This window comes from Amphiura filiformis, chromosome 3 (genome assembly GCF_039555335.1).
Source record: "Amphiura filiformis chromosome 3, Afil_fr2py, whole genome shotgun sequence".
Taxonomy (NCBI): domain Eukaryota; kingdom Metazoa; phylum Echinodermata; class Ophiuroidea; order Amphilepidida; family Amphiuridae; genus Amphiura; species Amphiura filiformis.
The window spans coordinates 3,481,790-3,495,226 of record NC_092630.1 but is presented as its reverse complement, the minus strand read 5'-3'; the positions used below and the strand labels follow the sequence as shown (position 1 = coordinate 3,495,226).

Here is a 13,437-nt window from a genome sequence, read left to right as displayed (position 1 = left end):
AAAGATTGACATGTAGAGAATAAGCCATAATTGATTGACAGAAAGTACTAAATTTGTATCTATGACGGTTTTATGACGAATCTTCAAAATACGATCAAAAAATGGCTGCCCGGTGAAGTAAAATGTGCATTGGAATAACACGGCGAGTTTGGATAGATGGTAGGATTTCTTTTTAATAAAAATGTATGTTCCCCCGTTATTAAAGCTTGTACCGGGTTGAAGATTCAGATATTTGGAAAAGAATAAGTAATTGAAACAGAGAGAAAGTACTAAAATCATAGGTTTTATACTTTTTGATATATGATACTAACTAGTTCATCCCCAATAGCTACGATACAGCGCTACCAGTAGGGTTCAATTGCCTATTGTGAGTGCCCCTGTGTTGTGTGCATACATGTAGTTAACAATAACTGCATGATGCGAGTTTAGTGTGTAAGGTGATATGGCGTGCATCCTTCAGTAAAATCAAATCAGAGCTAATCTTTTTCTGCATCGATACAGTTACGGAATAAAGTCTGACACAGAATCATGAATGCCGCCGCCGCTTTTATATTTTAGGACAGCGCTCATATGCTTTGCCATGCACAGGCGCTAATACAATAATTCCGGGCAATAATTTCGTTCAAGTGTTTGATTTTTCGTTTGTTTTTATCATTTGCAATTCCATTGAATGTGATTTGCAGCTAGCGTAAGTATCACATTCCGAACGACACTTTCATAAGCATGTAAACAGTTTGGTCTGACAACTAATATAGTCTGGAATTTGTAAGCCCTGCGTTTTACTTAAAAACATAAAAACATTGTGCTAGGGAATTGAAAAAAATCCATTGATTATTATTTTTGTTCACGGAGTGAACTATATTATAATGCCATTTGAACGCATATCTCATTAGGCATAGTTTATCTCTTAGGCCTACATACCATGTGTCTTGAATAGTTATTGTAGCCAACCAAGAGGTTAGTAAATAATTCTTATATCTCATACACGGTTGTTTGATGTGATCATTATAAATTTTTCTAACAAAAACATTATATTGTTCAATTCTAGACTTGGACAATACCAACAGCTATCACACTAATACACATATATTTTATAGCAATTTTTAACATAGATTTTCGTTTCTATATCAAATTATTCAAAAATTTTTTTGGTTTTTTTGTGATAATTTTTATTCTAGAAACTGTACATTTGTGTGAAAATTGAGGGCGCTATTTACATAAATTTTTAATTTAAATTAGGCAAATGATATGGGTTGTACCTTTTAATTTCATGATAAAAAGTTTTACAAAACAAGTTTCTAAACAAGAGATTTTTTCACGAAAGAGACGAGAGGCAAACACCCGCCACCAAAACATTATTTGGAGTTTAAACAAGTACGGTATATGTGACCCGGCAGCACAAATGAGCCGTAAATTCCCTAAATTGTATTCTGAGTTACGGTGTAAAATGTGTACGAAGGTCATATTCATCGGAAACTTAAGCTGGCCCGACATCCGTCTCATTTCGATAGTCAAAAACTAATCAATAATCCTATTGTTGAAGTGGATAATAAGCTTCTACCTTAGATAGTTACCAGGCATTGTATTTTGTACAGGTATGCATAACCAACAATTAACAATGAGAGAACTTTCTTAAACCTCGTTGACTTGGGGATGATTTGAAATGACCGCCAATTATGACTGTTTGATATTTATTGCCAACAATGTGGAAAAAGAGACACATGTAAAAACGTAAAAAGGTATAATTTTGTTGAAAGAGCAAAGTTTAACAAACCATAACCCCGCTTCTGGATATCGTTTGAAGTCAAATGATATACCATTTTTAAGTTTATGATGTTTATTTTTAAACACGAAATAAAACAAAATTGACCGGGGAGGAATTTACGGCTCATTCGCCGTGGACGGTCACATATTACTGATACAAGCCGCTGTACAAACACGTGTTGTAAGAACAATATATTGTGATGTTTTTGTGGAGGGTATTTCATTCGCCTGTTTGTTACAGTACGAATTTGAACGGCAAGGTATGCAGCACAATGCACTATATTGTTCATGAACACGATGTTGCTTGATAGCCCTTTTGTGGAAAGCTGAATAAATTACAAAAATCTTGGTTATTTATATTATGCAAATTACTTAAGACTTGAACCGAACCTATTATTTTGCTTATGATCTGTTGCGATGATCTTCATAGTTTGAAACTATATGTAATACAATGTGTTGTCAGTGGTTGTTGTTGGGGCGACAACTTTATTTTTAATCATTACAGGCGTAATTAGTAAGTGTGAGACACAGGCATGATGCAGACCTGGGGATCCAAAACATCGTTCCTTGTAACACCTTTGTAATGTGCCCTGAATAATTTGATTTGATCATTTATCTTTGTTTACAATTAAAATCTATTTCATGAGACATTTTAGGGATTTCCCTTTCATGCATCAAGTTGAGCAACAACAAACTGAATCATTTCTAATTTTGGATAGTTGGGAATTCCCCTGAGATTGTAAACTGAAATGACATCATGTTGGGAAAAACCCGTAGGAAGTGATGTAATGTGAAAGGTTAATTGTTATAACTATTCTTGGGAATTTCCCAGATTACATCATAATTGTGAAGGTAGTAATAAAATATTGGCTATTAACAGAATGGGATTTTTCAATGCTTGGTATATAAGAAAATGTAAACATAATGCGACAGTTGAATGTTGTTGTGGGCTAGCTAATATGCTTACAGGCAATTTCCTTCAAAGAAAGGAAATCGCGAACCAGAAATATTTTATGTAGTCAATGTACTACTAGCCAGTAATGTTGGAAAAGATCTAGTTTACGTCAAACGTCAAAGTGCGTACCTCTTCCAAGAAAGGAAATTGAATTCTTCTGTCGACTTGCTGAAGTCTGGTTTATGACACAACACATCTGTCAATGTAAGTGGAAGCAGGGGGACTGTGTGCGACACGGGCCTGTTTCCTGAAGAAATTGTGTGAAAGGTGAAAATAGCACCATTTTGGAGATAGTCAATTGTGCGAGGATTTTATGCAAAGGATATGAAAGTCTTCAGTGAACTCGCTGAACAGTGATCTTCGCAGGACAAGTGAATCATGATATACATCAAGAATAATAGAACTTGAACTTGGTAACCAACAACAAGAAGAAGGCTGCTGGATAAGTAACATTGTGATGTGCCCTGAGTAATTTAATTTAATTTAATTATTTAACTTTGTTTACAAGCTGAAAGTATTTCATGAGATGGGAAACCCCTTGTATTTTGGAATTCCCCAAATTATTGTAAACAAAGTCAGAGCTATGTTTGGAACTTGGAAAGCCCCAGTTCATTATTGCACCATCAGGAAAACCCCCAGGAAGTGATGTAATGTGAATGTGTATAATTAATCTTGGGAAATCCCAAGATTGCAGCAATGTTGTGAAAATGTGATTGAAGTAATGGTTTATTAATAGATGATGGGTTTTTGCATGAGTACTGATATAAAAAGCTGGAGGTTTTTGTTGGGACTTTACAGAATGCCATGGGAGATTGAAAACTCCACATGTGTGTGATGGTCTTCGTGCTTCAAAAAAGAAGTACATTCTAACCAGTTTATATAGCCAATAATTGAGCTAATTTTAATACAGCAACGAAGAAGACAGCGAGCACACAAAAGTGCTCTTCCTCATCAAAGGATTAAAAGTTCTTCTGTCAAATTGCTGGAGTTTGCTGGGTTTGTGAAGGCCACGCATCTGTCAAAAAACAGCGGAGCTGTGTTAAAGAAACCTGTTCCCTGGAGAAAGAGAGAATGGTGAAAGAAACACCATTTTTGGAGAAAGCAGCGCAAGGAGATATATTTGTGGAGAATGCAGCGCAAGGAGATATATTTGTGGAGATAGCAGCGCAAAGGAGATTGGAGGAAGCATCATCATTTTCGTATGAGGATTTTATACGCAAGGATTTATAAATGCAAGTGTACTATGGACTTCGCTGATTTTCGCAGGACAAGTGAATAAGGATATATTACATCAGTCGTCCAGAACATTGCAAGAACTCTAGGATCACCAACAAGAAGACAGCTGGTTAAGTACTGATATAGTAAAACTGTCATTGTGTGATTTTATTGTATATGCGATTCTGTTATTATATGTACCAATCATACTCTGTTTTCAATTAAAGACTTAGATTTTGTTAGCTTAAACAAACAGTGTATTTGTGTTGTGCATTCGTGTGAGTTCGGGAAAAAGGTGATTTTGGCCTTGAGTCAAGTTCGACTCGTAACAAAAATTGGGGGCTCGTCGTCCGGGATATACACTGTAAAAAAGTTAACATTAATTTACTAAAGTCTTGAACGTGAAAGTACAGTATGGCAGAGTTTAAAGCAGAAGAGTTTCTTGAAACTATAAATTGGGAGAAGTTTGATGAGTTGAAGAAGCCTGATTTATTAGCATTCGCCAAACATTATAACTTGAAAGTAAAGCAAGCTACAAGAAAGCAAATAATCAAAAATGCATTGATTGATGTTTTGGTCAGGGAGGACATTTTGATGAATCCTATTTGGCAGAGAAACTTGACGTAGAAACTGAAATTGGTGGGGACTCAGCATTTAAATTGAAAGAGTTGGAAATTCAATTAGAACTGAGGAAAATGGAAATGGACCACAAGAAAATAGAAATGGACCAAAAAGAAAAACTGGAAATGATCAAGTTAGAGAATGAAAATAAAGAAAAACAAGAACGGCTAGACATTGAAAAACAAAAACTAGCAATGGAAGAAAAAGCACGCCAAGAAAAGATGGCGCTTGAGCACCACAAATTAGAAATGGAAGAAAAGGAAAAACTAGCAAAAATTCAAATGGAAGCACATTTAAAAGAAAAAAGAAATTGAGTTTGAACAAGAGAAGTTGGCTAAGCTAGGTGACAAATACTCATCAAGTTTCTCCTCAAAGTCAAAGTCAGGCTTTGATGTTACAAAGTATGTAAAGCTTGTGCCTAAATTCAAAGAGAAAGAAGTTGACGAGTACTTTCAACATTTTGAAAAGGTAGCTACAAATTTGAAATGGCCTCCAGAGCATTGGACCCTACTGTTACAAAGTAGTTTTGTGGGGAAGGCCAGGACAACTTACTCAGCTCTACCAATAGAGAAGTGTAATGATTATGAAGAAGTCAAACAGGCAGTTCTCAAGGCCTATGAGCTGGTGCCTGAAGCATACAGACAAAAGTTCAGAGATTCAAGAAAGCAATCAGATCAAACCCATGTAGAATTTGCTAGAGTAAAAGAACAAATGTTTGACAGGTGGCTTGGTTCAAAAGAAGTCAAAGATGATTTCGGCCAACTTAAGCAATTGGTTCTTATAGAAGAGTTCAAGAAATGTGTCCACGTTGACATTAAAACCCATTTGGATGAAAGCGCTAGCAAAATTAAGACGCTAAATGAGGCGGCGACAATGGCGGACGACTATGGCTTAACTCACAAATTGAATGGGAGTAGATTTGGTCATAACAGAAGTTATTCAAACAGGTTCAGCCATAACCAACCTAGAATAAATCAGGGTGGTACACAAGAAGGGAGAACTCAGTCTAATTCACAGCATAGTGCTGGTGGTAGAGGGACCCCAGGGAGTTCAGGTAACAAAGCAAAATTTGGGACTGAATTTAAATCCAAAGTAACTTGTACTCATTGCAAGAGACCAGGGCATACGATGACCCAGTGTTATTTCTTGAAAGGCAGACAAGACGCACAAAAACAGCAGCAAACTGCTAGTAATACTGTGGGATGTGCAGTGTCACTTGAGTCAAAGAAAAAAGTCAGTCAAATCAAGAAACAAGAATTCCCACAAAAGGGAGGTGAGACAGACAAGGTGTGTGAAGAATTTGAACCATTTGTGTTAGAGGGAGTAGTATCACTTGGTGAGAATGGTAGTCCAAAGCCCATTAAGATTGTGCGAGATACGTGTTGTGCACGGTCTATGATTCTGGAAGGAACTTTGCCCTTTAATGAGGATAGTTCAGCAGGTAATGCTTTGATCCAGGGTATTGGGATGGAAATAATTAGTGTACCTCTCCACAAAGTTAACTTGACATCTGACTTGGTTTCTGGTCCGGTAACCATAGGAGTTAGACATGAATTGCCAGTCAAAGGAGTGTCCATGTTGCTAGGAAATGATTTGGCAGGGGGAAGGTGTTTCCTGACCCAATAGTTACAGATAAGCCCTGTTTACAGGATGATAATAGTGAGGAAGAGGAGATATTTCCTGCATGTGCAGTGACACGGGCAATGAGTAAGAGAGCCTCATTAGAAACAATTGAGGACAACCAAATTGATGACGGCTACAATTTGGAAGACACATTTGTGTCACAGTTGAATGAGAAAGAAGATAAACTTCCTTCTCCAGGGGATAAGAAGACCCCTCAAAATGACACAGCCTCTGAGCATGAACAAATTGGGGAAACCATGAGAGACCCATTAAGTCATGACAAGCTGATTCTGGAGCAACAAAATGACCCAGAACTCAAAGAGATCAATCAAAGGGCATTGACCCTAGAAGAAGCAGAACAAAATTCTGTCTGTTTTTACAAACAAGATGGTGTGCTAATGAGAAAATGGCGCCCCTTGATGCACCTGCCGATGAAGAGTGGAAGGTAGTGCACCAAATTGTGGTACCAAAAGTCTACCACACTGAAGTTATTAACATAGCACATGATAGTCCCATGGCAGGGCATTTGGGTGTTAAGAAAACTCATGAAAGAATTCTGAGACATTTCTGGTGGCCCACTCTCAGAAAAGATGTTTCTGAATATTGCAAAACATGTCACATATGCCAAGTAGTAGGGAAGCCAAATCAGAAAATACCTCCTGCTCCATTGAAGCCAATTCCAGCCTTTGATGAACCATTTAGTAGGGTTATTATTGATTGTGTAGGCCCCTACCAAAGACTAAGTCAGGTAATCAATACCTTCTGACAATTATGTGCGCGTCAACACGCTTTCCTGAAGCCATACCCTTGAGAAATATTAAAGCAGTGACTATAGTGAAAGCTTTAACCAAGTTCTTCACATTTGTGGGGCTCCCCAAGTCCATACAGTCAGACCAAGGATCAAACTTTACTTCTGGAGTATTTCAGCAGGTCATGTATCAATTAGGTATAGAACAGTATACCTCAAGTGCTTACCATCCAGAATCACAAGGTGCACTAGAAAGGTTCCACCAAACATTGAAAAACATGATCAGGACATACTGTTTGGAATTTCAGAGGGACTGGGATGAGGGAGTACACTTGTTGTTGTTTGCTGCTAGGGAAGCTGTTCAGGAAACTTTAGGATTTAGTCCTTTTGAGTTAGTGTTTGGACACACAGTGCGCGGGCCCTTAAAGTTGTTGAAAGAAAAGTGGCTCAATGAGAAATCAGATATCAATTTATTGGATTATGTCTCCAATTTTAAGCATAGGCTTAACAGAGCAACTGATATCGCCAAGGAAAACTTGAAACAGGGTCAGGCCAAAATGAAGCAATGGTATGATAAACATGCCAAAGAGAGAGTGTTCAAACCAGGTGGCAAAGTTCTAGTACTGTTTCAAATTCCAGGACACCCATTACAAGCCAGATATCATGGCCCATGTGAGGTAGAGTCAAAAGTGGGTGAAGTAGATTATATTATCAAGACTCCTGGTAGACGCAACAGCAGGCAGGTATGCCACATAAATATGCTCAAAGAGTATGTTGAAAGAAGTGACAGTGGCATTCCAAAACCTGTGTGTACAGTAAAACATGCTGATAATGTAGACAAACATGCCGATGTAGACAAAATCGCCAATGTAGACAAGAGTAAAGATGACAATTCTGATGTCACATTTGACCAGGATAAAGAGCTGGAGCACAAAGAGTATAATGTAAAATTGAACAATTCTGATGTGCTCACTAATTTGGACTCAAAGTTAGGTCATCTTTCTCAAGATCAACAAAGTCAAATTGCAAATTTGATTCATAAATTTGACAATATATTTCCTGATACGCCAAGTAGAACAAATGCTGCATTTCATGATGTAGATGTTGGTGATACAAAACCAATCAAGCAGCATCCTTACAGAGTCAATCCATTGAAAATGGAACATCTCAAGAATGAGATCAATTATATGCTAGACAATGATATCATAGAACCAAGTAGTAGTGAATGGAGTTCACCGTGTATACTTGTTCCCAAGCCTGATGGTTCATACCGATTGGTCGCAGACATGAGAGCTGCAAATGTTCATTCAAAGACAGACTCGTACCCAATTCCAAGAATTGATGATTGCATAGACAAAATTGGGAATGCAAAATTTGTTAGCAAATTTGATCTTTTGAAAGATTTCTGCTTTTTGTACACCATTTGGTCTTTACCAATACAAAGTTATGCCATTCGGGTTGAAAAATGCGCCAGCAACATTTCAGAGAATGGTGAACCAAATTGTGGCAGACATAGAGGGATGTGAAGCGTATGTAGATGATTTGATTGTTTACAGTCAAACTTGGGAACAACACATGGAACAACTCCATCAATTGAGAAGCTGTCTGAAGTACAATTGACAGTCAATCTGGTAAAAAGTGAGTTTTGCCATGCCACAGTCACATACTTAGGATATGTTGTAGGTCAAGGTCAGGCGAAACCTATCAAAGCCAAAGTTGAAGCAATTGAGCAATACCCCACACCTGTAAACAAGAAGGCACTCATGAGATTTCTAGTAATGGTTGGCTATTATAGAAAGTTCTGTCCAAACTTTTCAGAGATAGCAAGTCCTTTGACTGATTTGTTAAAGAAAGATGCAAAATTCATTTGGTCAGAACAGTGTGAAAATGCTTTTCACAAAGTCAAATCTATACTCATGAGTTCACCAGTACTTACTGCACCTGATTTTCAGAAGCAGTTCAAGTTGACTGTTGATGCCAGTAACATAGGCTGTGGAGGTGTTGTGATGCAAGAGGGTGAAGATCAAATAGATCACCCCATTTGTTACTTTTCAAGGAAATTCAACAAGCACCAGAGAAATTACTCCACAATTGAGAAGGAGTGTCTAGCATTGCTATTAGCATTGCTACATTTTGATGTGTATTTGGGTACCACAGTATACCCTGTGCTTGTTTTCACAGATCACAATCCCCTCACCTTCATCAACAGGATGAAGAACAAAAACCAAAGACTGGTGAGGTGGAGTTTGACCTTGCAAGAGTACAATCTGGACATCAAACATATTAAGGGAAAAGACAATGTAATGGCTCATGCCCTGTCCAGAATTGCATAAGAAAACCTGACAAACAAAAATTTCCTTTAAAAGGGAAGTTGTATGTGACAAGTAGTCACTGTGTATGATGAGTTAAATACTCAAAGTTGATAATATGTTGAAGTTGATGTAAAAGAAGAAAACATTTAAGAAAGTTTTCATTACATTCGAACTTTCTTCTTTTAAGGGGAGGTGTGATGTGCCCTGAGTAATTTAATTTAATTTAATTATTTAACTTTGTTTACAAGCTGAAAGTATTTCATGAGATGGGAAACCCCTTGTATTTTGGAATTCCCCAAATTATTGTAAACAAAGTCAGAGCTATGTTTGGAACTTGGAAAGCCCCAGTTCATTATTGCACCATCAGGAAAACCCCCAGGAAGTGATGTAATGTGAATGTGTATAATTAATCTTGGGAAATCCCAAGATTGCAGCAATGTTGTGAAAATGTGATTGAAGTAATGGTTTATTAATAGATGATGGGTTTTTTGTATGAGTACTGATATAAAAAGCTGGAGGTTTTTGTTGGGACTTTACAGAATGCCATGGGAGATTGAAAACTCCACATGTGTGTGATGGTCTTCGTGCTTCAAAAAAGAAGTACATTCTACCCAGTTTATATAGCCAATAATTGAGCTAATTTTAATACAGCAACGAAGAAGACAGCGAGCACACAAAAGTGCTCTTCCTCATCAAAGGATTAAAAGTTCTTCTGTCAAATTGCTGGAGTTTGCTGGGTTTGTGAAGGCCACGCATCTGTCAAAAAACAGCGGAGCTGTGTTAAAGAAACCTGTTCCCTGGAGAAAGAGAGAATGGTGAAAGAAACACCATTTTTGGAGAAAGCAGCGCAAGGAGATATATTTGTGGAGAATGCAGCGCAAGGAGATATATTTGTGGAGATAGCAGCGCAAAGGAGATTGGAGGAAGCATCATCATTTTCGTATGAGGATTTTATACGCAAGGATTTATAAATGCAAGTGTACTATGGACTTCGCTGATTTTCGCAGGACAAGTGAATAAGGATATATTACATCAGTCGTCCAGAACATTGCAAGAACTCTAGGATCACCAACAAGAAGACAGCTGGTTAAGTACTGATATAGTAAAACTGTCATTGTGTGATTTTATTGTATATGCGATTCTGTTATTATATGTACCAATCATACTCTGTTTTCAATTAAAGACTTAGATTTTGTTAGCTTAAACAAACAGTGTATTTGTGTTGTGCATTCGTGTGAGTTCGGGAAAAAGGTGATTTTGGCCTTGAGTCAAGTTCGACTCGTAACAACATTCATAATAGATGTATTTGATTGTGCATGTATTTAATGTTTATGTATCAAATCATAATAAATCATATTTTACTTTTGATTAAAGACTTAGATATTGTTAACTTAATCATACAGTGTGTTTTGTTGTGCATTCTGAAGTGAATTTGGGAAAAGGATATTTTGGCCTTGAGTCATTGAGCGACTCGTAACACCTTACAAAATGATAATTAAAATGCATTTGAAATGTCACGTGTCAGTAAAGCTGCAACTTTCATTTTTGGATTTTAGAAAATTCTAGAATATGATATAAGCTATGATACAAGCACAGGAAAAAAACAAAACCAGTGAATTCATGCAGCTATAAAGAGAACACGACGTGTCGGACGTGTTCATATAGTGCTCGCGAGAGGTATAGTATGCTGCTATATATTTTTAAGTCACTGTGCGTATCCACAAGTCAGAACATCGAGTTGTATATAATGCGTGTCGTGAAGATAATTAACTCCCGCTCCGTAGTTCACTTGGTTGGATGACTGAATGGCAATTTGCTTGGATGTAATAGTCATCCCATCATTTACATTATTGTTTTCCTGCTTGCAACAGTGCAGTGGTTCCATTAGAAGCTACTTATATCATCATCATCAATCGTGAGGAATAATATATAAATTCCTGTGTGTGATGCAACATGGAAATGTTTGCTAAATGTGCAGTTCGTATAACAGATTTATTTTCTGTCGAAGACAATGCAGCTAATGAGTGGCGACGACAGAACGCTGCTTTTGATACCAATCCGATGTATCAGCTTATATATCTAGCTGGAAAAGGACGTCTTGTAGAAGCGTATGAAAAAAGAGCTAATGATGCCGAATTTAGAGAGGAAATAAGAAAAGCTGTACCGGAGTTTTTATATAATGGTGGTGAAGGGAAACTTATTACGAGAGTGGAATTTGCTCACTTTAGAAAGCACTTTGGCGCAGGTGTCGAGGTAAGAAGTTGACAACTTTCTGTTAATTTTGCGTTTGTTTAATGATTTTATACGTGTTTCATACATTAAAAGTTCAGCATAATATCCTTCATGTATTGAACATTTGTAAATTTCTTCTACGGTGCTTTTTAAAACGATTGAAACTATTGAAAGGAGGAAGGAAGAAGCAACACATCTGACATTGTATTATTCATATACTGATTTTATGTTATAGGGAGTTTGTCGCGCTAATTAGTATCAAGTTAGCGCAAGTAATCAAGTTAGCGCAAGTAGTCAAGTTTGCGCAAGTAGTTAAGTTTGCACATGTAGTTAGGATTGCGCAAATAGTCAAGTTTGTACAAGTAGTCAAGTTTGTACAAGTAGTCAAGTCAAGTTAGCGCAAGTAGTAAAGTCAAGTTAGTGCAAGTAGTCAAGTACTCGCAAGCAGTCAAGTTTGCGCGCAAGTCAAGTTTGGAGCCGGGGGGGGGGGTTCTTCGAAAAATTTTGTACGGGGGTATGCCACGCATACTTTCGGATGCTGACTTTCTCTATACCTACTTTTTGCTGTTTTTGCTACCCATCAGTATACCAATTTTCAAGAAAAAACACCCAAAAAGCACCCAAATTTGCCATTATTGGGCGCTTTGGTCTCCACTAAAAACCCACCCATTGATATACCAAAATCGCTGAAAAGGTACCCCAAAACCGAGGCACATCCCCGTATACCTTCAACCAGGAAGAACCCCCCCCCCCCGGGGTTTGGAGTTTGCGCAAGTGGTCTAGTTTGGGCAAGGGTCAAGTTTACGTAAGTAGTAAAGTTTGCGCAAGTACGAATTTATAGCACGCATCATATTCAGTGCGAGAGGTCCCACGAATTCGAGCCCCGGTATGGTTGGGAATAGTCTCGTGAAAATAATTACGCTTATCTTAAAATGAACTAGCTACATAGTTGTCTCGGCTTATACCCGTATACGTTATTTGGGGAGCTGACCCTGGTTGCAATGGTTATATAATGTGGTAGACTGCGTCAGTGCGCCTATATTGAGCTGCGTCCCTGAATGTTTCATGATGGTTTATCAGGTGTATCATGGGCTACATTGGTCAGCAAAAATCCGGAAAGTGTCCAGAGCTAGAGACTGGGAAAGAGGCTTGTGGGTTGGTATCACGCACTACAAAACCCCAAATTTATTTATTCCGATCGTAATCGTTATTAATGCACTCTATATTTATTTCATTATAACAGATGAAAGAAAGGTGTGACAAAATGACAACGCAACAACTACTACGTGAATTCAACCGCATGCAAACTAGTGATATTCAACAGTTTCGTGAACATGAAGCATGCTGGGATCTTGGTAAACGAGGCGAAGCTGGGGAGACAATCCTACACATATGTTATCTGAATAATACGGAGCCATACTTTGAAATTGCACGACTCTTATTAGAAGAATTCCCTAAATTGGCACTCGATATCTATGAGGGAAGGGAATATTACGGTAGGTTGAACTCGCTAACACTCACCACTCGGCACCCCCCCACCACACACACCTTCAGACATTGACTTTTACTGGAAACACCAACGCTTTTGCATCTTTTCTACCACCTGGGCCCATTCAGTGATTTCTCATCGGAGGATCATAAAAATCATCAAACTTCAGGTTTTGGCACATTTTTACTGATTACAATTTGCAAAACACCATGAGTACAGCTTTTACTCTAATTGCAAACTTTCCTTGTTTCGACCTCCACACAAAATGTCAAAACACACAAACTCAATTTCTCTTCTGCCATGCAATTTTGGCCTGAGTAGCATACTGCAGTTACTGTCCGTTTTCCTATACACAATACACAGTGCTCTTTCCCATTGACGCGTGACCTCTACAAATAGCCCTACGTTAAAAGTATGGGGATATGCCTAGTTAACGTCGCTGTGTGAAAAATAACCGGCCAATATTAAAAGTACTCTT

At 37.9% G+C, this 13,437-nt stretch overlaps 1 protein-coding gene across 1 annotated transcript in view; it reads left to right on the top strand.

Annotated features, from left to right (window-relative positions):
• Positions 1–10,962: 10,962 nt before the first annotated feature.
• The window catches only part of LOC140147884 (transient receptor potential cation channel subfamily V member 5-like), a 58,778-nt gene continuing 56,303 nt past the window's right edge, over positions 10,963–13,437 (top strand). The window contains exons 1-2 of the mRNA XM_072169662.1: positions 10,963–11,491; positions 12,714–12,966. Coding sequence (XP_072025763.1) covers positions 11,192–11,491; positions 12,714–12,966 — 553 coding nt within the window. The 5' untranslated portion in view covers positions 10,963–11,191. The remainder of the gene's footprint in view (positions 11,492–12,713; positions 12,967–13,437) is intronic.